General features: G+C 41.8%; 1 protein-coding gene across 11 annotated transcripts in view; it reads right to left on the bottom strand.

Moving 5' to 3' along the window:
• Positions 1-25,083, bottom strand: part of sobpa (sine oculis binding protein homolog (Drosophila) a) — a 327,837-nt gene that overhangs the window by 71,850 nt on the left and 230,904 nt on the right. For 7 of the 11 annotated variants that reach the window (XR_013887035.1, XM_080192849.1, XM_080192848.1 and 4 more), the window contains 2 exons: positions 4,541-4,615; positions 4,162-4,182 (listed from right to left, as the gene is read on the bottom strand). The exons of 2 other annotated variants lie outside the window; for them this stretch is intronic. Coding sequence is in view for 8 of the 9 variants with exons in the window: in XM_080192849.1 (XP_080048975.1) it covers positions 4,162-4,182; positions 4,541-4,615 (96 nt within the window). In the remaining variant the exon portion in view is untranslated. The remainder of the gene's footprint in view (positions 1-4,161; positions 4,183-4,540; positions 4,616-25,083) is intronic. 2 more of the 11 variants (XM_080192850.1, XM_080192854.1) reach the window with 1 other exon arrangement.

The raw sequence follows: 25,083 nt of genomic DNA, 5'->3' as shown, positions 1-25,083 counted from the left end.
CATGTTGGTCAAGGTATGTGTGTTGTTTTCAGTTTGTGGCCAACTTTAGTTTGGAAAGTTCACTTGCTTAAAGCGGTGAGCAGATAAAAGAAAATCACAGTGTGGTTTTCAGTGATTTTGGGAACTGGTTAGCACATTGCATGGTCAGTGGCATAGAACCCCACAGTGCATAAGAAGCCATCCGGCCCATCAAGTCTGCACTGACTCTCTGACAGAGCATATTCCAGAGGCCCACCCCCGTGAGCTATCCCTGTAACCCCGTCACATTTCCCATAACTAATCTCCCTAACTTACACATCTTGGGACACTAAGGGGCAGTTTAACATGGCCAATCCACCTAACCTGCATATCACTGGATTGTGGGAGAAATGATGTGGGTATGCCGGCGTTGGACTGGCGTAAACACAGTAAAAAGTCTGACAACACCAGGTTTTAGTCCAACCTATTTATTTGATAATATACTCACAAGCTTTCGAGGGGACTGCCTGACGAAGAGGCAGTCCCCTCGAAAGCTTGTGAGTATGTTATCAAATAAATAGGTTGGACTAAAACCTGGTGTTGTCAGACTTTTTATTGTGGGAGAAAACCAGAGCACCGGGAAGAAACTTACACAGACCCAGAATTGAGCCTGGGTCCCTGGCGATATAAGGCAACAGTGCTAAACACTGTGCCACCAGATTCATTTAAGAAAAAAACATCATAAATGTAGACGTAAGATTTTGAAATGAGAAAAAATGAACACAAAATGCATGACAAAAGCATGCCAGGATGTGCAAAAATGTGTAAGTTTTCAATATGGGAGTGGAAGAGATAGCTAGAGAGAGGAAAATAAAGAGAGAGGTAGTTAGAGAGAGGAAAATAAAGAGAGAGTAGCTAGAGAGAGGGAGAGAGAAATGGAGATAAATATATAGATGGATAGATAGATAAACAGATAGATCGGCAAATGCTGTGCTTTTCGTATAGTTATTGTTTTCTTAAAGTAATAGAAGATTTTAGATTCAACTAAAAGACTTTTTGAAGTACGTTGTAAAAGGTACCATAGTACCATTTATTTCTGGGAAAGATGCCAAGCTACAGTTACCTCAGGTACCTGTTAGAGATAGAAATACCAGCTTTGTTAAAAAAGCTATAAATTAAATATTTTGCGAGATATAAATACTATTAAGCAAGACTCAATCATCTAGAATGATTTCAGAAAAAAAGGGGAAAAATCTTTCTTCACAGAGGAAATTACCTTATTTATTGGCTTAATTCCAGAATACTATTTACTGTCCTATACTGTCTGGGTGGATACCACTCACAGAGCCATCTACCTGGGAAGTGATGTATCAATGACTATCAGAAATAAATTACTAAGGATATGGTTACACTGGATTCAGGTTAGAGAGGTTAATGGAAAGGAGCAGGGTGAGAACAAGCAAAAGGGAATTCCAACCATAAATAGCTTAGTTTTCAGTTTATTTATTATTGTCACAAGACAGCTTACATTAATATTGCAATGAGGTTACTGTGAAAATTCTCTAGTCTCCACACTCCGGCACCTGTTCAAGTACACTGAGGGAGAATTTAGCATGGTCAATGCACCTAACCAGCACGCCTTTCCGAACGTGGAAGGAAACTGGAGCAACCAGAGGAAACCCACACAGACACGAGAAGAACATGTAAACTCTGCACAGATAGTGACCCAAGCTGGGAAATGAACCTGAGTCTTTGGTGCTGTGAGAAAGCAGTGCTAACCATTGTGACACAGCTGCCCAAATAGCCATTGCAACTCTTAAATTCACTATGATGGGGATTTTACCCTCCCATTTTTGGTGGGTGGGATTGGCGACGGGAGCAGAAAATCCCATGGGAGGCCCAAAACACAATTTACACTGGCGCTGATTAACCCCATCTTCTGTCAATGAAGTAATGGGAATCCTGACATTCCTGGCATTCAAAGTCGGGATCCCCATTACAATACATTAACATCTGATTATCTGGTCTCTACATCTGATAATCCTCACCCATTATATAATCTATTCACATCAGCGTGAATCACAACAAGTCTCCCATGGAATGCAAATGATGAGCAAAACCCGCCAAAGGAGTTCAGGTGAACCCATCACTTAGGGGAGAGAGGGTCATGCTTAGCCACGGGGCAGTGCCAAGCAGTGTTGTGTGTGTTTTTTGGGTTGTGGGGGTGCAGGCTGGTGTTCCACGAGCGGAGTGGGGAGGGGGGGGTGCTGGTTGTCTTTTATTTTTTAAAGCATGCCCTGATGTTTAAAACCTTAGCTGCCCACAGGATGGGCTTTTTTCAGCTATGAACTGAACAAAATCCTGGGGAAAGCAATTGGCAGGCCCAGTTATTTTAACACTATTTTTCCTGCCCGCTGTGCCACTCTGCCAAAAAATAGGACAATGCTGCTTATGTATCTTTCTGAACATTACAATGTTTGATTCAGAGATGTAGCACTGACATCAAAACTTTCTCTGTAGAGTTTCCAGCATTGACTGGACATAGCCTGTTAGGTTTTAGTAAGACTGTTTTTGACCTGTGTTGGTTAACAAAGGCATCAATCAGTTGTCAGGTAATTGACTAAAATATATTTATCCCTGCTAGTCATAATCTTTCTGTGGGCAATAAGATGACACCGACTCTGTTCCAGTAGTTTGCCGGAGAGCTATTCAAGAGCAATGGAAAATGTCTCCTCAACTTATATGTTAGGCAGAACGAGAGGGGGTCTTGTTTGCAAAAACTTGTTATTATGGAGTTCAGTTGTTCATTGGGTTTCAATAAAGTAACATTCTGGCCACACAATGCCATGTCTCCAAATAACTCGCTGAGCCAAAATGTTTCTTTTATGACTCTCTTCCAGATTTGGTGCTCACTCTACAGTCAATGTGACATTTGGAAAAAATGGAATTTTGTACTTCTATTAAATTTCCATCAACATATTGGTCATTCATCGATTATCATTAAAATAATGCCATCCAAGCAGTTGGGTATGTCACGCATAATGGCTTCATGTTTCCCATGTGAATTATCAACAGCCACAATCAGTGGTGTCTCTTGCAAGCATCACTTTCACATTGCCAATACCACTTCAACATTGCCATATGCTGTATACTATAAACTGTTATGGAATCTCAAGCCAAGCCAGAGGATCATTTCCAATTCCAAAGGACAATCTCAAGAAGCACCAAGGCACCTGAGGCTCAAAAGCTCAGCCAGAATGTATTAGGTTCATCATACATTGAGGGATAATTTATACGATTAATGGTGTCAGAAGACATGCCTTGCATTGCCCAAAAAATATTTGAAAAACTGCCATCAGCTTGGAGGCAAGTCACTTCAAGTGCTGTGATAATGTGACTTCAGTCACTAACTCCAGATCTAGCAAGTTAAAATCCTGTTCTCTCTTACAACAGTCCATAACCACCAACAACACCCAAATACAAACAAAAACCAGCTTCCATAGTTTTGCCATGTAATAATCACAATCAACAAGATTTTCAAAAAAAATCACTTTTCCCAATAAATGTGTTTATTTAAGGAAAACTGTTAAGCAAGGCATAGATTTTTTTTAAAAAACCCTAGAAAATGTCAGACAGGTCAAATATTAGGAATTACTAGCTCCAGACAACATAGTAAAAAATCTCGCAACACCAGGTTAAAGTCCAACAGGCTTATTTGTAATCACGAGCTTGTGAAGGTCACTCACCTGAGGAAGGAGCAGCACTCCCTAAGCTCATGATTCCAAACAAACCTCCTGGACTTTAACCTGAGCCTTCTTAATGTGCCCATCCCAGTCCAAAGCCGGCATCTCCACATCCAGATAACATAAACAGTAAAGGAAAAACTCGAGCAGTTTGCAGATGCCATCTGAGCTCAAGATTAAATTACACTTTCATTATTCATGCTCCCTCATCTACAGTAATATTTTGTTACACATATGTTTATATATTGCATGAAATTATATATGGAAAGCATGTTAATGACAATTGAAGTGGAGCTGAAAATACACTGACTGAAAAGGGAAGAGGCTATTGTGATATCAGTGCTGCAGATGATTGACAGGTTGGTACAATCAGGGAATTAATGTGCAGTTTTAAAGCAGAATTAAAAGGAAATTAAAAGGTTAATTATTTGCTATTATAATAATAAAAAAGTATTCTTACTGTTGTGTCTTTTATTCTATCCTAAAAAAAGAAAAGAAAAAAGGTTTTAATGACAAATGCAATGAACCCTTTACAGTTTCAAAATAGCATTAAAACTACAAATTGTTGGATTGTATTTAAATAAATAAAAACTTATTGTTGAGTTAGTTTGTGCAGAATCTATGTGCTATGTTGTAACGCACTATATAAAGTCCTGTCTGCGTGCAACTGTGTCTTTAATCAGTATGTGTTAGCGCTTACGTCAGGGTGAGCTCATTCTACTCTGCTCTTTAGAATGGTTTTAAATGCTTGTTTCAAGTTATATTTTGTAAAACAGAGCATATTTTGTTTTATAAAAAAGGTAAATGCAGTGTCTAGTGTGGTGCTGAGCCATACAAACCAGAACGCTCCCAAGTTCAACCTCTGTTCCATGCTGAGTCAGTCGAGCGATGCTGGGGGATCCTCGATTCTTGGGCTAAGGACGGGAAATAACAATCAGGGTTTCTGTTCCTGATCATCATCCATAGAAAGAAAATGCAGGTTAGGGGCATCAGGTGAGGAACGGCTGGGCTGTGCTACTGCCTCGCCTCTCTCTAACCTCTTTCCTTTGGATCAAAACAGGTAATTGACACATGGCATCAAGGTTCTCAAATGACGAAGCCACTTGCTCAACTGTTGCCACCCGCAGGAAATAATAATTGGAAAGCGACAAGGTATCAGAAAGGGTAAAACTATTTTTATAAAATCTCAGCAGCAGTGTAGAGCTACTGAGTGGCTGATGATGCTATATCTATGTGCAGTTTTCACTTTGATGGATTTTGTTATTGAGAGGCTCTTTCCAACTTTGGCCTTAAAACAATGAAATGTTTGTTTGTAAATCCGTCATTACTGAAAAACTGTTAGTAACTATAGAAAAGAAATAAAAGAACGCAGAGATTTCAACTCGGGTTATCAGCCAACAGTATGATATTTATAATCTGGTACATTACAAAACATTACCTTTAGATCTTAACCTGGAGTGGAAACAGCAAACAGTAACTTCATTGCAGTGTTAATGTAAGCCTTACTTGTGACTAATAAATGAACTTTAAATTTACTTTAAACTCGTTAGAGTCTGAGTTCCCCACTGAAAAAAAGTATCTGCAGAAGTAATTTGTTTATTTGACAATATCTGTTCACACTCAGTTTATATCCTTACTGAAGCTATGGGGAGATTCAGTACTGTCAAACATTAATGATTTTCCTCTAATTTGATAGCGTTCCTCAGTAACTAGATATGCAAGTAAAGCTAGTTGAGGATTTGGAAAGTGTATAGCTTGTAATTTCAGTGAAGCTTTTGTTTGTTAGTATATCCAACATGGTTCTACATGGAGGGTGTTTTCTGCTAATCACATTGGGCAGTGGAACTAATTTTGGGATGTCCACAGAACACAACGGTTATGGTGACGGACTGAAATTCATCGTCTTGAGATGGTTGAGTGGAATTGAAAAATTGCTAATGAATTATTTTGAGTGAGAACGATTGTCTTAGAGAGATAATAAATTTAGTGTTTGTGTTTGTACAATTCTATTGAGAAAAGTGTAATAGCAGTAAATGAACAGTGAAACCTGAATAAACATGGCAGTTGTTAATATTGCCCCACATGGAACTTATTTAGTATTCCATACATCAAACAGTTGAGGGGGAAAACGTATCTTGTAACATGGACCAGTCTGCAAGGGAAAAAGTGTGGGTAATGTTGAATGACCTGCACAGAGATGCAAAAGACCCTAAAAAGGAAAAGCAAAGCAAATGTGGCGAAGTAAAAATTAATAGCCTTCAAATTTCCCTGGGGAGCTGGTGGCTTAATGGTAATGTCACTGGACTGATAATCCAGAGACAATGCTCTGGGGACACAGGTTCAAATCCCATTGCAACTGGTGGAATTCAACTTCAATTAATTAATACCACCTAGTATTTCTTGTAGTTTTAGCAATAGCAATTTCCAGTCTAAAATAAATGGTAGTAGCAGAGAGATGGGCACATTTTAGAACAACAGATCCTGGGAGAAATGCTGACATGGGAAATTTTGTGGCAACGTCTGATCCATTGGGTTTTTGCCCTGTTTAAGCTGTGTAACAAATTCTATTTAGGTGGGGATTAGTGGACAAATCCTCCACCCATTTGTGTTTTACCATTCTCTCCTCTTCCTCTTCCCAGGTAAGTTTTGGCAACAAGTGTTGAATACTTTCTTGTGAATCCCATCAAAAATACCTCCACTAGGCCCAAGGAAACATTCCCTCATTGAAAGCTGATACAAGTTCAATGCAGGACCAGCAGGAAGCAAGACAAAACTAGCCAGTGTTGAAGAAAGCAACCACTTCTAAACCCACTATCATGAGCTCCCTGAGGATTAGGAGGAAATATTTGATTTGTCATTCTTTGGTGGCTCCCAAATCTCTGGGTTCCACTAATAGTGCAAGTCTGACTTGCTGGTGGCAGAAGGAGGTGGGGACTCTATAGCACTGATAGAGCCATATCCCACCCATCCCAGTTATAGTTCTGTCACTTACAACAGAATCAGCATCAAAATCTATAGATGTTTGAGACTATTACAATGTACCATTGAAGTACGGGTTCAGAGACTTTGAAGCCCAATGTATATAGTGTTGACATGCTGGAATCCCACAGCGTAATTTGCTTATAATAACCATGTTTCAATTAATTTTGTCTTTGTTTAATTATTTGTCAATCTCCTGTGGCTTTGTGTGTGATAAGTTGGAGACCCTCTCTTACCTGTCTCTAGTGCTCCTCTCCTTCTCACTGCCTTGCCTCTGTTGCTTCCTCTCCTTTTAAAATTTTCTTTGCTTTTAACTCTGTCTTCTTCTAAATGTGTCCTTTTCCTTTCCTTTCTGCTGGGAGATGCTGGATGGTGGGCTGTGTTGTGGCAGGGAAGGGAGGTATTGTCTCAGTGGAAGGAATATTTTGAGTGGGGGGGGTCATGGGCAAATGTGGTCATCAAAGCTCTCCTCTCATCTGATCATTCCCCCAATATAGAGGGCTGATGCCTCAAGGAATATGAGTAGAGTTTACATCTACTGTACAATCTGAATTCAGCTGAGTTACAGTTCTGAGCATAAGTTCGAAGAGACATCGAGGCCTTCAATTAAAAGTTTAACAAAGGCATTAAAAGACACAAAAGGCACGTACGTGGATTATTTTTACCATCCACTGTGTAATATTTAATGTTTATCTTTTTCACTTTGTGGGCAGCACAGTGGTTAGCACTGCTGTCTCACAGCGCCAGGGACCCTGGTTCAATTCTGGCCTCGTGTCACTGTCTGTATGGAGTTTGCATGTTCTCTCCGTATCTGCGTGGGTTTCCTTTGGGAGATCTGGTTTCCTCCCACAGTCCAAAGATGTGCTGGTTAGATGGACTGTCCATGCTAAATTACCTCTTTGTGTCTTAGGTCAGGGGGAAATGGCGGGATAAATACGTGGGTTTCTGAGTGGGATGCTCTGATGGAGAATTGGTGGAGACTTGATGGGCCTAATGGCCTCCTTTGCACTGTAGGAATTCTATGAATCTATGTTCATTTTGGACAACAGAAATTTCAATTAGCGAGAAAAAAGCAAATTAATATTTCTTAAAGAATTATTTGTGTGAATATCATGGACAAATTACACAATTTTTGGGTAACACATTTTTACTGCAGAACATCAAATACTGTGTTGTATGAATACGTTAAAATGCTTTTTCAATAAAAGCTGTCTGATAAACCAAAATTAAAATAAACAGATTTCCATTTAGAGGCAAATTGTGGATTATTACTTACAAAGCAGCAACACAGGATACTAAGTATCTTGTTCATAAAACATGAATAATTTTAATATGAAAAGAGTTCAAGTTTTCCTGGGTTTGAGAAGCAAAAGAAAAAGAAGATTTTTAAGTCAACCATTGCTATTGCTACAGATAGGATAGGTGATTGCAAAAATTCCAGTGGCTCAATAAACTATTACACTGCCAGTCATTTCAATTCAGATCTGACGAGAAGGTTCGTGAGGACTGGAATTCACATCAGTTATAATTTACAATCCAGATTCTCAGGGCTACAGTAAGTTTGAGTTGTGGGATTTGATTTCTGCCAAGGATTTACAGCAGAGCTGTGATCAGCATGTCAGCGCAAAAATAATTCCTTTCTGTTGGGTCAAATGTCAGTTTTACACTATAAAAGATGGAATATTAATCTGAACCAAATGTCGATATTTCACTTTAACTCAATTATCTATAATGGCTTGTTTGAATACAGACTAATTGGTTATCACTTAGTGAACTACCAATGCAAACAAGGATGTATAATGTAATGTGAATGATATTACACATAAAGTGAAATTTTTAACAAACTGATTTGTTTAATAAGAATCTTGTTTTTTGAATGAAGTGTACAAAGGTCTCTCTTTGAATTTGAATGACTCAATGAAACAAAGAAAAACAGAAGTATATTTATTAATGTCACAAGTAGGCTTACATTAACACTGCAATTTAGTTACTGTGAAAATCCCCTAGTTGCCACACTCCAGCACCTGTTTGGATACATTAAGGGAGAATTTAGCATGGCCAATGCACCTGACCAGCACATCTTTTGGACTATGGGAGGAAAGCGGAGTACCCAGAGGAAACCCACACAGGCATGGGGAGAGCATGCAGACTCTGCACAGACAGTGACCCAAGCTGGGAATCGAACCTGGCACTGTGAGGCAACAGTGCTAACCACTGTGCCACCATGCAGCCTTAAACAGGAATAAGTCAAATTTACTAATCAAGCCTGTTCAGCCAATTAGTTCATGGTAAATGTATAATTTAATACTATTTAGCAACCTTTTCCCTCTATTCCTTGTTAACTTTGTTAAAGAAAAATCAATTTCAGATTTAAAATGAACAATTAACCAAGCATCAAATGTCTTTCAAGGATGAGAGGTCCAAACTTTTATCATTCTGTCAAATATGTATGTGTTCCACTCTTAAAAGGTCTGGCTCAAATTTCTAGACTATGTCCCTTAGTCCTCAACTCCCCAACCAGCAGAAATAGTTTTTCCCCATGTATCCTATCTGTACCCTTTGACATATTGAAAATTTCAATCAATTCACCCCTTAGCCTTCCAAGCTCCAGAAATGCTACCCTGGTTTATGTAATAATGCATTTACAATTTAGATAAACAAAAATGCTACAAGGCAAGAACTGTGAAATAAATTCAATGTTTTTATATCCTTGCTTTCCCCCTGCCCCTAATTTTATTCTCTGTTCTCAAAGTGTGAAACTTTAGAAGGTGTGAGGTACAGATCCCCATGGCAGGTGGCACTCACTCCCAAAGCTGGTGTCTTGCTCAGAGAGTTAAGGGTGAATTAAGACTGAGCCACACAATTTTGTCCAAAGTAACAATTGGAGTCACTGGGGGCGATCATACCAGCTTGTTATGCCAGTGAGATTGGGTGAGAGATGGAAAATTTTTGTCTGGTTTCTTGAGATGTTACCATTCATTCTGCTGGTGAATTCAGCCAACCTGTGCCAGGGTGCAGTGCCTGTGCCAGACCCTAGTGGGACATCATGAAGGGGGAGGGAGAAGAGGTGCGAGTTGTTCATTTGTGTGTGTTGGGGGTGGGGGGAAGAAGAGCCATCACTGAGTGAGTGGGGGTCAGGACTGTTAAGTTGACATGCTGGCGATGATTGCCACGGGTAGAGGACAGCCCCTGACACCTCCATGATGATCGGGGAGCGGGGGGAGTTTATTATTTCTGATTGGGTGCCCTTTAAAGATGGCGCCCTGATCTCTGTGGAGCCTGATGCCGGCCTCAAGAGTACCTGCCCGCCTGAGTAACACCGTAAACCCACACCCACACCCACTCATTCTTTTCTTTAAAGAGACTTAAAATCTGGAGAGGAAACTGGTCTGTGGATCCGGAGAGTTTATAAGCTAGTTTTCTGCCTGAGCCTGATACTTTGACAAATTCTGGCCTGATTGCCCCCCCATAATTTATGAATATTGCAACAATAGGGACAGCAGTACATTTCCACAACTCAGGGATATTGACTGACATTTATCGAGCAGGTTTAGTTGGAATTTAGCTGGAAGGGAGGTGCCACTGCTTGTCTGCTGATCACCAAGTGGTATAGATAGAAAACTGAGCTGTCTCCCTAACTGCAAGAAAACAGTCTTAAAGTTTAAAGTTTATTTATTAGTGTCACAAGTAGGCTCACATTAACGCTGTAAAGAAGTTACTGTGAAAATCCCCAGTCGCCACACTCTGGTACCCATATGGGTACACTGAGGGAGAATTTAGCATGGCCAATGCACCTAACCAGCACAGCTTTTGGGCTGTGGGAGGAAATTACAGCACCCGGAGGAAACTCACACATTTATGGGGAGAAGGTGCAGACTCCATACAGTGAGCGACCTAAGCCAGGAATCGAACGCAGGTCCCTGGCACTGTGAGGCAGCAGTGCTAACCATTGTGCCATCGTGTTACTGTGTAATTGCTTACTTCACCTTCTCCGGAGGGTGGTTTTGGGTAAAAGGGTAATCAGGCAGGGTTGTCACTATACACTGACCACTGCTAGCAATCTCTGTTAACTTCCCATTGTTGACTGCTGAGGAGTGCTTTGGAGTGCAAATGACAAATCTTGTGAATGATAAATTCAAATTGGTATAATAATCCTCTGCTGCACCACAATTTTTAGGGAAGGGTGCCATGTTGATTCTTGAAGGTTGAGCACACTCTTTGCCAACCTTACCATTCAAAATGTCCTTAGCTGTCCTAGTCCTGGATATCATTTCTGAATGAGCCTTCTTCAATAATTCACAGTACTATTAGATGCAAAACCACGGCTGGCAGTTGACACCGAGAGAGTAACTTTAAATTTCTCAAATGACTCTTAAGTACTTTATATATTGTATCTCATCCAATTCACAGTGCGGAACTGTTTAAAAATAAATTGGTTTGCTATGGGTTGTTTTTCTTTGCTGTTAAAAGTCCTGTGGCATTTAGTTTCCACTTTCTCCAATCTTTCCCTCTTCCCAGCCCGTAACCAGCAAAATTGCAGGCAGTTTGGCAAGATTATTCTATTCTGAGCAAAATTATGTTCTATTCATTATTCACTTATTACCAGACAAGACAGACTTTTTTCACAGAATCACCAGAATTGTTACAGTGCGGAAGGAGGCCATTTGTCCCAGTGTGTCTGCACTGGCTCTCCAAATGACTTAGTGCATTCGGTTGCCTTTTCCCCATACCCCTACACATTGTTTTTACACAAATAATCATCTAATGCCCTCTTGAATGCCTCAATTCAATGTGCCTTACTTCCAGACCATTTCTTCTGGCAGTTTCAATGCAAGCTTCTTTAAAAAAAAATTAACTGTATGTATTGGTTGTAATATCACCTTCTTTGTGACTATCAAGTGAGTCTCAAAATGTTTAGTTGCTGTAAATGACTTGTTTAGACTTAAATCTGAAGTCATAAACTCCACCATATAGTATCAAAGCAAATGTTGAGGAGGAAACATTGGATGGGGCAGAGATATTACTCCCAGTTCTTCTTCAAACAGAAACTTTAAAGTGCATCTGAATAGTTGGGCAGAGTCTCAGATCGATGTCACCACCAGCAACGTGGCATTCCTTCAGTATGGAAGTGTGATATTCAAATGTAAAGTGGAACTAGAATTTGTAACTTTGTCACTGAGAAGTGAAACTGTTACCAAGTTGACATTTTTCATTTTGTTTCAGCAGAAACATTGCAATGCCTTTATTACAAGGTATAGTTATCAGTTAAATAGTGTAATGATACTTTTTCCCCAAAAAATAAAAACAAAATTATATTTAATGTTGGATTCTTAAAGACAAGAATTGTCTAGAATTTTCACAAGCATTCTCTCGTGGCAAATAGATAGAACGCCTAACAAAATGGCTGGAAAAAAATACTGTTAAGTCTTAGTTTCCAGGGAAAATTAACAGCCAGTGTATTCAGACCCAGTTGTTTTTTTGAGAAAGAAAACAAACAAGCTCTTTTTGATGTTGGTCTGCTCCTGATAAATTCAGAAATAAGCAAGTATGCTTTTCCTGTTCCGACAACCAAAAAACATACAGTGCATCAGAAAGTTGCTGATCCTATTTTCTGAATGTGGACTGCATGAGATTAAAAGATAGAAATCGGAGCACAGGGGCTTTTAGAAATAGGGAGCTGCAAACATGTTTTCGGAGAAGAAACAATGAGAAACTTTCACAGAGGCTATAAGGTCAGAAGTGCTAGAGGAACAGTTAAAAGTCATCTTTTTAAAGTTAAGTAAGACGATACACCGACATGCTTTTTTTATTGTACAAAGATAAGTTATTGCAGTTTGACTTCTGTTGTGTAGACTCGTCTTACTGTGAAATAAAGCAGCTTATCGATTCGCGTCTAGCTGCGTCCAGCAAAGTGTTAGCTCAGTCCAACTTCAGTGAAACTGAGGAAGCACATGTGCGAATAACATAAATATCCAGTTCAGGTCACAAGGGGGTACTACTGTTACATACCAGGGTTGCATTATCACACAAATAGATAGCAGAGTAAACTTCCCCAAAACCTCACAAAATTTTAAATTTGTGAAACAGCACATTCTAACTTTGTTGGCTAAAAGGAAAAATTTACACTCATTGCCAAATAAAATCATACATCTTCCTCTGACTTGTTTGTTTTAAGCTCTGTTTCAATAGTGAAACAACGTCTTTGCTAGGCAAAGGCTGACTAGCAAGCCAGAGCAAACAGTTACATTATCTCTTAATACCCACAACAATTTACCTCCTACTTAACCATTACATTTTTTTCCACATTTGACACAGTTCTTTCCCAGCCCAAAAATACTCACACCTCAGAGCTAGACCAGGAGTCAAAGTAAATGAGGCTTAACGAACAAATAAGGAACATAAGTAATGCAATACACTCAAAATATATTCGTAAGAATTTAAGCAATGGCATAAGTTAGGAAACAGGTGCTAATCTATGCAGAATTCAGAACTGATAGCATGAAAGTCTTGATTTGTAGAAGGACAAAACGGAGATCGAACTCTTCATCCAATCCCGTTATTTGGAGGTGCAACTGTTGACATGGAGAGAAGTCATGATGTGGAGATGCCGACGTTGGACTGGGGTAAACACAGTAAGAAGTCCGACAACACCAGGTTTAAGTCCAACCGATTTATTTGATAGTAAATTCACAAGCTTTCAGGGTTTGCCCCTTCGTCAGGTGAATGAAGAGTTCTGGCCTCAGACAGAGCATATAACAGCATAGACAGTTTACAGCTTACTGAGTAATCATTCTAATCAGTAAACTGTCTGTGCTGTTATATGCTCTGTCTGAGGCCAGATCTCTCCATTCACCTGACAAAGGGGCAAACCCCGAAAGGTTGTGAGTTTACTATCAAATAAATCGGTTGGACTTAAACCTGGTGTTGTCAGACTTCTTACTGACATGGAGAGAAGACAGGGGATGGATGTAACTGCTCTTCTTCTTTAGTTCAAAGGATGTGGGCATCGCTGGTGAGGCCAGCATTTATTGCCAATCCCTAACTGCTCTTCTGAAGGTGAGCTGCCTTCTTGAACTGCTGCAATCCCTGAGGTATAGTTATATCTACAATACTGACAGGGAGGGAATTCCAAGATTTTGTCCCAGTAACCATGAAGGAACGGCGATATGTTTCCAAACCAGATGGTGAGTGGCCTGATAGAATCATCATCATAGAATCCCTACAGTACAGAAGGATTCAGTCCAGTGAGTCTGCACCAACAAGCAATCCCAAGGCTTGGATGGAACTCCCATGTGGTATTCCCACGTGTCTGCTACCCTTGTCATAGAGTCATAGAGGTTTACAGCATGGAAACAGGCCCTTCAGCCCAACTTGTCCATGTTGCCCTTTTTTTAAACTCCGAAGCTAGTCCCAGTTGCCCGCATTTGGCCCATATCCCTCAATATCCATCTGACCCATGTAATTGTCTAAATGCTTTTTAAAAGGTAAAACTGTACCCAACTCTACTACTACCTCTGGCAATTTGTTCCAGACATTCAGCACCCTCTATGTGAAAACAATTGCCCCTCTGGACACTTTTGTATCTCTCCCCTCTCACCTTAAACCTATGTCCTCTAGTTTTAGGCCCCCTACCTTTGGGAAAAGATACTGACTAACTAGCTGATTTATGCCCCTCATTATTTTATAGACCTCTATAAGATCATCCCTCAGCCTTCTACGCCCCAGTGAGAAAAGTCCAGTCTATCCAGCCTCTCCTTATAACTTAAACCATCAAATCCGGGCAGCATCCTAGTAAATCTTTTCTGCACTCTTTCTAGTTTAATACTATCCTTTCTATAATAGGGTGACCAGAACTGTACATAGTATTCCAAGTGTGGCCTTACCAATGTCTTGCACAACTTTAACAAGATGTCCCAACTGTTCCATTGATATTCCATTGGTTGCCAAGCACTTCGGGAGTTTCTGAAGTTGTGAATGATGCTATATAAATGTAAGATATTGTATTCTGTTTACATCTTGGCTTTGCTATAGCACTGATCAATGGAAAGTGAGAGAAGAACTATTAGGTTGCCCAGTTTTGAGCACCTTCAAACACAAAGCTGTCCTTTCTTGTATTGCTTATGGGTCAAAATCCTGGAAAGCAGTTTCTCAAAGGATTGGTTCACTGTTCCTTCGATTCATTTGTTTCAGATTCACAACTTTGTAGGTTTTCACTTTTTGTTTGCAAGCTGTGTGGAAATTATTAAGCTCACTGGATTTTTGTTTTCTTCAGGTCCTTCAAATCCTGATGGGAACGCAGAGAACATAAGAAATAAGAGCAGGAGTGGACCATCTGGCCCCTCAATCCTGCTCCACCATTCAAAAAGATCATGGCTGATATTTTCATGGACTCAGCTCCACTTACCCATCTGCTCACCATAACCCTTAATTCCTTTCCTGTTCAAAAATCTATCTTTGCCTTAAAAACATTCAATGAGGTAGCCTCAACTGCTTCACTGGGCAGGGAATTCCACAGATTCACAACCCTTTGGGTGAAGAAGTTCCTCCTCAACTCAGTCCTAAATCTGCTTCCACTTATTTTGAGACTATGGCCCCTGGTTCTAGTTTCATCTGCCAGTGGAAACACCCTCCCTGCTTCTTTCTTATCTATTCCCTTCATTATTTTATATGTTTCTTCTAAATTCCAAAGGGAATGTGGCCTAGGTGGGATTGTGGTCAGTACAGACTCGATGGGCTGGATGGCCTCCTTGTGTACTGTAGGGATTCTGTGATTCTAAGAGTAGAGTCCCAGTCTATTCAATCTCTTCTCATAAGCCAACCCTCTCAATTCCGGAATCGACCTAGTGAATCTCCTACTCAGCCCCTCCAGTGCCAGTATATCCTTTCTCAAGTAAGAGAAGAGGAACAAGCCTGATTTTTCAGTCTCCAAGGATTCAGTTTGTAGCAAAGATAGGAAAAGCTTGGGTTTTTAGCCTTGAATGGAGGCAACAGAAAAGGTGTGGAAGGTGGCAAGCAGGAGGTAAATGGATGATCCAGAATATTGCTGCAAGTTAAACCATGACAGCCGGACACATCGGCTCAAAGTATCAATGGAAAGTTCAGAATTATGGTCAGAGTCAGAGTAGCCTGAAATGGCAATCTGGCCTATGGTCTATAGTGGGACAAATGAACTGATCAGGAAATGGTGATGAACAGAATTCCCAGAAGGTCCCCAGTCTCCTTTGCATCTGGATGCAAAGTGGTTAGCACAGCTGCTTCACAGTGCCAGGGACCTAGGTTCGATTTCCGGCTTGGGTGACAGTCTGTGCAGACTCTGCACATTCTCGCCGTTGCTGCGTGGGTTTCCTCTGGGTGCTCTGGTTACCTCCCACAGTCTGAAAGACATGCTGGTTAGGTGCATTGGCCGTGCTAAAAATTCTCCCTCAGTGTAGCCAAACAGGTGCCTGAGTGTGGTGACAAGGGGATTTTCACAGTAACTTCATCACATTGTTAATGTAAGCCTATGTGTGACACTAATGAATAAACTTTAAGACTTCAGAGGAGAACCACTTATTGTGCTGTGAACTCAGCCACTGCTGAGAACAGCTCTGTAAATTATTGATGCTGTTATGGTTTACAAACGTTAGGAACTGGGCTGAGAATCCTCAAACTCATTTCACTCAATACAACAATCCCATCAGTCATGACTGAATTCAAATACCGACACTGAGGTGAATAGATCGTATCTACCCACTATACCACTCCCACCCACATTCATCACTTTTATCATCAGCAATCAGGTTTTCCTCGAGTTAATTCTTCTTGTTGAATGATCGGTGCTCTAAAATCAATGCTTTTTCTTCTCCTCCCCTAAAAACATTTCAACAAACTGCTCTGACGTTGAATGGGATCCAATTATGTGCTTCTTTTGTGCTAACGCCTGACTAAAATCATACATCCTGGTCCTCTTCTCGGCTTTTCCAGCAGTTTCTTCCGAGCCACAGAAGAACAGCTGATAACTGATTGTTCCAGCTTTTTGCAATTTATAGTTTCAATAAAGTGGCTGTCTGAAAACGACACCTCAGCCCAAGAGGCAACATCAGCAGAGAGTTAAATTACCCCCCAATACAGAGGGAAAGCTGAATAAGTGCATCATGTAGAGTCAGGAGGAAGCAAGTGCTACCACCTTGGAGCTTGGCCAACATTGTGATATTCCAGCTCTAATTAAAACTAAAGTGGCATTCCAAGAAACTCTGCCATTACTGGCAGGAGATTAGATTAGAATGGTTTGCGGCCATTGTTTTTCAAAGTGAGCAGATAACCAACTGGATAGGTCAAATGGCACTTCCTGGAACCCTCATTCATTTTGTCTGTCGCCAGGGAAAACTTTACAAATATTCCCGCGAATATAGCTACAGCTTGTTGGAAAAGGAATATCCTATACAGACTGGGGAGGGTGGGTTGGCTGGGTGGTGGTGCACATTGAGCAGTGTAACAGTAGCAAGCAGTCAACCAACATCCATGATTGGAAAACACAATGTTAAAAAATGCGCAAAGGAGAGGAGGGCCTGTTAAATGCCCAGTTTGGAGAAACGATACAGAAGGGGACAAGTCAACTATACTGTGTCAGTTGTAATTCTTTGAAACTAGGAGACAACGTGGAATCTAAAGTGCAGACAAGCTGATTAGTATGCTTGGCACACATAGTCAACCTCCCCAGGGCAATTTAGCAGACAGAGCCCGTTAGTGGCTGGTCCCCCGAATCCATCCTGGCAGCTTCCTTCCAGCACAAATATCCTCACGGTCAGAACGGTTGCCTGTCAATCACAGTGACACATGGGTGTAAAATGCCAGTTGACCCCTTAAGCTAAGAAAGCACTTCACCAACTGGAGTCAGGATCAAGGAGACAGGTTTTCTATTACGTAAGAAAAAATAAAGTTTTCTCAAAGCTATAACTTGCTGTCATTGATAAATTTCAGAACAGACTTTTGATCTGCTGTCGTCTGCAGTTACTTGTTGCCATTGATAAATTTCAATCAGCAGTTATGGCTGGAGAATGAGACAGCTAACCATCGTTTTATTATCAGAACTGATTTTTGATCAAAATGAAAGTCAAAGGTTGGGAGGCAGGAACGTGGAGTTAAAGCCCAATCCAGTCAGGCATCATCTTACTGAATGGTGGAGCAGGCTTGGTGGACGACATAAGGTTGGTAAGTAGAGTGAGGAGCTATACATTTGCAATATTTGACTAAACTGAGTAAAAGATTGACTTCTGGTCTCCTGCAAATTATTGTTAGAGGTTTAACAATCAATGCCAAATAGGCCTATGGACAGTCTGGAGGAATCTAAATAAACCACCCTAAAAAACAAATCGCACAGTTCTCGGTTTTCAAGGCTAATAAGAACATAAGAACTAGGAGCAGGAGTAGGCCATCTGGCCCTTTGAGCCTGCTGCACCATTCAATAAGATCATGGCTGATCTTTTTGTGAACTCAATTCCTTCACTGTTCAAAAATTATTTATCCTTGCCTTAAAAGCATTTAATGGGCTGATGCATCTTTTAACCCACTACTGTCTTGATTTTTATACGTTCCCAAACAACTATGTATCCAATTGACCTGCAGCACTCTATTTATACTGACCTTTCTTACATCTTGATGATCTATTTGTACAATAAGATGAACTGGCTAAAGCAATGTGTCACATCTTCATTAGTGATCTCCCAATGAAAGTCAACACTACATAGGTTTTCTTATAACTGGAATATTACAGATCTGCATACAGAATCATAGAATCCCTACAGTATGGAAGGAGGCCATTAGGCCCATTAAACCTACACCAACAACAATCTCACCCAGTACTTATCCCCATAGCCCCACGTATTTACTCTGCTGATACCCAGACATTAATGAGCAATTTAGCATGACCAATCTATCTAACCTGCACATTTTTGGAGTGTGGGAGGAAACCAAAGCACCCAAAGGAAACCCACACAGACACGGGGAGAACATGCAAATTTCACACAGACAGTCACCTGGACCAGAATAGAACCTGGGTCCTTGGTTCTGTGAGGCATCAGTGCTAACCACTATGCAGCCTTAAATAGAATAAGTCAATTTCACTAATCAAGCCTGATAAGGTATACAATGAGATCATGACCAATTCCCAATCTACCTCCAGTTGCCCATCTTTTTCCTCTATCCCTCGATACCTTTGATGAACAAAAATCCAGCAATTTCAGATTTTAAATGAACAATTAACCTAGCAACAATTGTCTTTTGTGGAAGAGAGATCCAAACTTTTATCACTCTGTCTGTATGTATGTGTTTCCTAATTTCACTCTTGAATGGTCTGGCTGAAATAAATAAACATTGTGAAATTGACAGCATAGATCAGACAGGCAGAGCTGTCAATCAGCAATGAGCTCCTAGGGGCTCAGGTGTTTCAGCAGGCCAATGAAATTTTGGGATATCTGCTAATTGTGACTAATACTTGTGATTAGTACTTGTGACTAATAAATAAACTTTAAATGTACATAATAAGACTTGGCAAAGAGAATATTCTGGCATTGTAGACATGAGGTGGATCTCATCGATGCTGTGAACCACAACTCTTTGAAAGTTTGCCCCACTCTATGAAAATTCTGAACGGCTATGGTATGCCTATGCCGGCAATGGAGCTGGCCAGGTTAGGAGAATTTGCAAGATTTTTTAATTTCAGATTTTCAGCTTCTTCAGTATTTTATTTTCCTATTAAGAACGCAACACAGTCTGTATTTAATATAGTCACCCACTCACAGCTGTACTCACTGAGACTGGGCCACGCACATCATTTGCTAGTTCAATGAGGACTGCAATGTTAGTGTTGACTTTTGATGGACAACAGCCAACATATAGATGAGACTGTGCCTTAGCTAGCTGACTGAGTCAGGCGTGACTTAATTTGTAGCACCCTTGCCTCCAAGACAGAGTGTTCTGGGCTCTCACTTCAGAGACTCAAGGCCAGCACTCCAGTACTGAAGGAGTGCTGCACTTTCAGAGGTACTGTCTTTCAGCTCAGACTTAGACCAAAGACTGTTCTCAGATCCATATAAAATAAAAGGTTCTATACCCTATTTTGAAGGAGAACATAGGAGTTAGAATTGTAGAATCCCTACAGTGCAGAAGGAGGTCATTCAGCCCATTGAGTTTGTATCAACCACAATCCCACCCAGGCCCTATAACCCCACATATTTACCCTGCTAGTCCCCCTAATGCTAAGGGGCAATTTAACATGGCCAAACCACCTAACCCGCACATCTTTGGAGTGTGGGAGGAAATCGGAGCACCTGGAGGAGACCCATACAGACACGGAGAGAACGTGTAAACTCCACACAGATAGTGACCCGAAGTCAGAATTGAACCTGGGTCCCTGGCACTGGGAGGCAGCAGTGTTAACCACTGTGCCTGACCAATAGCTATCCCTCAATTAACATCTGTGATGATCTGATCATTATCACATTGCTGTTTATGGGAGCCTTCCATTGTTTGCTGGAGCAGACGAGTGAAGGAGCAGAGAGAGAGCTAAGACTTTACCTGTTAAAAACCTGTTTAAAATAAGTTTAAAGCACTTTGTTCTTTGTAGAACTGTTTAAAGCATTTATTTATTGTATTTACTGCTTTAAGAATTCTGAGGGAGTGGTTAGCAGGCAGTTGTGGGCCATCAGCTTTAAATCAGCGCCAGGTTTAAAAGGAGGCCTGGTGTAGACAGCGGGCAGCGTCTGAGCGGGCAGCGGAGTGAGTGGGAAGCAGAGTGAGCTACTAGGGCTTAATATCAAAAAGGGCTGGAAGGAAAAAAAGGCCAGGTGAGTTCGTTTGAAAAACAAAAAAAACAAAAAAATTTTTTCAAAACTACTACAGTGAATAATGGAGGGGCATGTGATGTGTGGTTTCTGTATGATGTGGGAACTGGTGGACCCTAGGGTTCATCCCAGTGACCATGTCTGCAGTAAGTGCAGGTTGCTAGAGGAGCTCCAGCTCAGGGTAAATGAGCTGGCCTCTGAGCTACAGACACTGAGGCTCATCAGGGGGAGAGAGGGTGCCATTGTCAATGGGGTGCAAGTGACATCCACCCCCCCTAGACTGGCTAACACTAAGGGTCAGGGACAAGAGGGGGCTGCTGGGAGGAGGAAGGGGGGTGAGGAGCGGAGGCCTCAGCCTCTTAATCTGCATAACAGGTTTGAGGTTCTTGCTTCCAGGCTGGACGAGAATGAGGCAGGTGAGGTTGGTGAGCAAGCTGCACACGGTACAGTGCTGCAGCAGGACATAGGCAAAGAGAAAGGGAAAAGGAACGTAGTAGTGATTGGGGATAGTGGGGTGAAGGGTATTGACACTGAGGATGTCCCAATAATAGAGGGAGTAGGGGGCGTGAGTATAGTTGGTGGCGTTGCGGCAAATAGGGTCCAGGTGAAGGCTGGGATGAAAGCACTTTATCTGAATGCACGAAGCATTTGGAATAAAGTGGATGAGCTGATGGCGCAGATCGACACAAATGGATACGATCTGGTGGCCATTACAGAGACGTGGCTGCAGGGTGACAGGGACTGGGAACTGAATGTACAGGGCTATCAAGTGTTTAGGAAGGATAGGCAGGAGGGAAAAGTGGCGGGCGTAGCTCTGCTGATTAAGGATAGCATCACGGTGGTAGCAAGGGATGATATTGGAGCCAAGGAGCAGAGGGTGGAATCGTTGTGGGTGGAGATTAGGAACAGCAAAGGGAGGAAGACGCTGGTGGGTGTCGTCTATAGGCCCCCGAATAATGATCTGGAGATGGGGCGGGCTGTTAACACGCAAATAAGTGCAGCGTGCAGGAATGGGACGGCCGTAGTTATGGGGGATTTCAATCTGCATATTGATTGGTCGACCCATGTTGGACGTGGGGGGCTCGAGGAAGAGTTCTTGGAATGCTGCCGGGATAGTTTCCTCGAACAGTGTGTGTTGGAGCCGACGAGGGAGCGAGCTATCTTGGATCTGGTGCTATGTAATGAAGCGGGTAGAATTAGGGACCTTGTGGTGAAGGATCCTCTTGGGGAGAGTGATCATTGTATGGTGGAGTTTCTGGTGCAGATGGAGGAGGAGAAAGTGGGTTCCCGGACACGCGTCCTTTGTTTGAATAGAGGGGAATACGGTAGGATGAGAGAAGAATTGGCGAATGTGGACTGGGAAAGCGCATTGGAGGGAGGGTCTGTTGAGGAGCAGTGGAGGATCTTTAAGGAGATCTTTCTTGGTGCTCAACGGAAATTTATTCCAATGGTCAAAAAGGATAGTAGGAGGAGAGGTAATAAGCCATGGATAACGAAGGAGGTGAAGGAAAGTGTTAAACTAAAAGCGGAGGAATTTAGAGTAGCTAAGAGTAGTGGGCGAGAAGAGGATTGGGAGAGGTTTAAATGTCAACAAAGATTGACAAAGAAGTTGATAAGGAAGGGTAGGAGAAACTATGAAGCTGGGCTAGCGCTTAATATAAAAAAGGATAGCAAGAGTTTTTATAAATATATAAAAAGGAAGAGGCTGGCTAGGGTGAATGTTGGTCCTTTAGAGGATGAGAAAGGGGACCTAGTGGTAGGGGATGGGGATATGGCGAAGGTCTTGAATAACTTTTTTGTTTCTGTCTTCACGGAGGAGGACGTGAATAATTTGCCGGGTGTTAGCGATGGAAAGGTGGTAGGACTGGAGGGTCTTAATGACATTACTGTTACTAGAAAGGCGGTGCTCGACAGACTGGAGGAGCTGATTGTGGACAAGTCCCCAGGACCGGATGGAATGCATCCGAGGGTTCTGAAAGAAATGGCGGAGGTGATAGTGGATGCCTTGGTGGTTATTTTCCAAACGTCGCTGGATTCCGGGGAAGTGCCGGATGATTGGAAAACGGCTAATGTTACGCCGTTGTTTAAGAAGGGTGCCAGGCAAAAGGCGGGGAATTATAGGCCGGTTAGTTTAACGTCTGTGGTAGGTAAAATGTTAGAATCTGTCATTAAGGAGGAAATTGCGAGGCATCTTGAAGGGAATTGCTTGATAGAGCAGACACAGCACGGTTTCATTAAAGGGAAGTCGTGTCTGACAAATTTACTGGAGTTCTATGAGGATGTGTCTAGGGCGGTGGATAGAGGAGAGCCGGTGGATGTGGTCTTTCTAGATTTTCAGAAGGCGTTTGACAAAGTGCCTCACAAGAGGTTATTGCAGAAGGTCGAGGGACATGGAGTTGGGGGTAGGGTGTTAGCGTGGATAGAGGATTGGTTGTCAAATAGGAGGCAGAGAGTGGGGGTCAACGGGTGCTATTCGGATTGGCAGATGGTGACTAGTGGAGTGCCCCAGGGGTCGGTGCTGGGGCCTCAGCTTTTTACCATTTATATAGATGATCTGGAGGAGGGAACCGAATGTAGAGTGTCAAAATTTGCTGATGACACCAAGATTGGGGGAACGGCAAATCGTGAGGAGGGTGTGGAGAGTCTGCAGAAGGATATAGATAGGCTGGGTGAATGGGCCAGGAAATGGCAAATGGAATTTAATGTTGGCAAGTGTGAGGTGGTCCACTTTGGTAGGAAGAATGGTAGGAAGGACTATTACTTATGTGGCGAAAAACTGCAGCAGGCGACGGTGCAGAGGGACCTCGGGGTCCTTGTGCATGAGTCGCAAAAACCCAGCTTGCAGGTGCAGCAGGTGGTCAGGAAGGCGAATGGGATGCTGGCCTTCATAGCGAAGGGGATTGAATATAAAAGTAGGGAGGTCTTGCTGCAGCTGTATAGGGCATTGGTGAGGCCGCAACTGGAGTACTGTGTGCATTTTTGGGCGCCGCACCTGTGCAAAGATATTTTGGCCTTGGAGGGAGTGCAGAGGAGGTTTACTAGGCTGATACCGGAGTTGAGGGGGTTGAGCTATGAGGAGAGGCTGAATAAACTGGGCTTGTACTCGTTAGAGTTTAGAAGAATGAGAGGAGATCTCATTGAGACGTATAAGATGATGAATGGGATGGATAGGATAGAGGTGGAAAGACTCTTCCCGCTCAAAAAAGACAATAGGACTAGGGGGCACAGCCTCAAGATAAAAGGGGAGGCGGTTTAGAACGGAGTTGAGGAGGAACTTCTTCACTCAAAGGGTGGTGAATCTCTGGAATTCTCTGCCCGTTGAAGTGGTGGAGGCTGCCTCGCTAAATATTTTTAAGACGCGGGTTGATGGGTTTTTGATAGGAGAGGGGATTAAGGGTTATGGGGAGAGGGCGGGAAAGTGGAACTGAGCAGCGACAGATCAGCCATGATCTTATTGAATGGCGGGGCAGGCTCGAAGGCCTGGATGGCCTACTCCTGCTCCTATTTCTTATGTTCTTATGTTCTTCTTATGAGCTTACTTTGTGTAGAATTTGCTGCTGCATTTCCAACATTATAACAGTGACTGCTCTTCAAAATATTTTGTTACTTGTGAAGATGTTTAGTTGTCATGAAAAGCAAGTCTTTTTTTATAAATGCAAATTTTTCTTTATGGGACCAATGTGAATTCATGAATCCTTTGTTCTCATCCCTGACAAATACTGCGCAAGAACAGCAATGTTATTGCCTAATTCCATAAAATATGAAAAATAGTTTCTATGAAACAGAAAGCTTCATCTGTTGAAGTACTAGATTACAATTTGAATTGCATTTAATTGAAACTTGTGCAGTAAACGCCATTACCGGAATTAACCCCATTTCAAAGCATCTTCTCATATCACCACACAATATCCTGACAGAGTATACAATGATTGCACAGATTGTTAATACGCATCTCATCCATCATAGATGCACTAGCCCATGCATCCCTTCTGAAATTTCTACACTGACCATAGAACATACTATTCAAAGATCTGCTCCAAAGAGAAGTGGATATTTTATGCAGGTTATTTTTAGCAAAACTATTGTATTGATTGAAGTCACTTTTCTTTGCTAGCTTTAAGAACCCTACATAAGATGAGTTTGGCTAGTCTTGATCCAATTTAATATGTTATCGGTGTATTGACATAAGTTAGTACTTGGCAATTGCAGTTAACAGGACTACAAAATGACAGTATCTGGGAAGATCCTGTAGATGGAGCGTTCTTTGGGAGTTTGCAATAAACACACTGGGATAAAATTACTGTTAACCACACCCAGTGACATGTGCCTCAGAAAAGAGGGCCTCACGTCTAATCCAGGTTGCCCCTGGTCTGTACGATTTGATATGACCATTTGATCTAAAGTAATCTTCCATTTCTCAGCATCTGCTTTCCTCATACTGACCGGCATCAAGTTTCAGTAAATATACTTTTCCAAATTTAGTGATTACTGTCTGCACCATTTTGATATTGTTACCTCCCCAGAAGTTTTTCAAAGCGTCAAGCTCAGACTGAAACCCAGTGTGTAACTCCCCAAATGCACGG

The sequence above is a fragment of the Carcharhinus amblyrhynchos genome, chromosome 7 (genome assembly GCF_965287045.1).
Source record: "Carcharhinus amblyrhynchos chromosome 7, sCarAmb.v2.hapA, whole genome shotgun sequence".
In the NCBI taxonomy this organism is placed as follows: domain Eukaryota; kingdom Metazoa; phylum Chordata; class Chondrichthyes; order Carcharhiniformes; family Carcharhinidae; genus Carcharhinus; species Carcharhinus amblyrhynchos.
The sequence above is the reverse complement of the archived record's forward strand: the minus strand, read 5'-3'. Positions and strand labels throughout refer to the sequence as shown.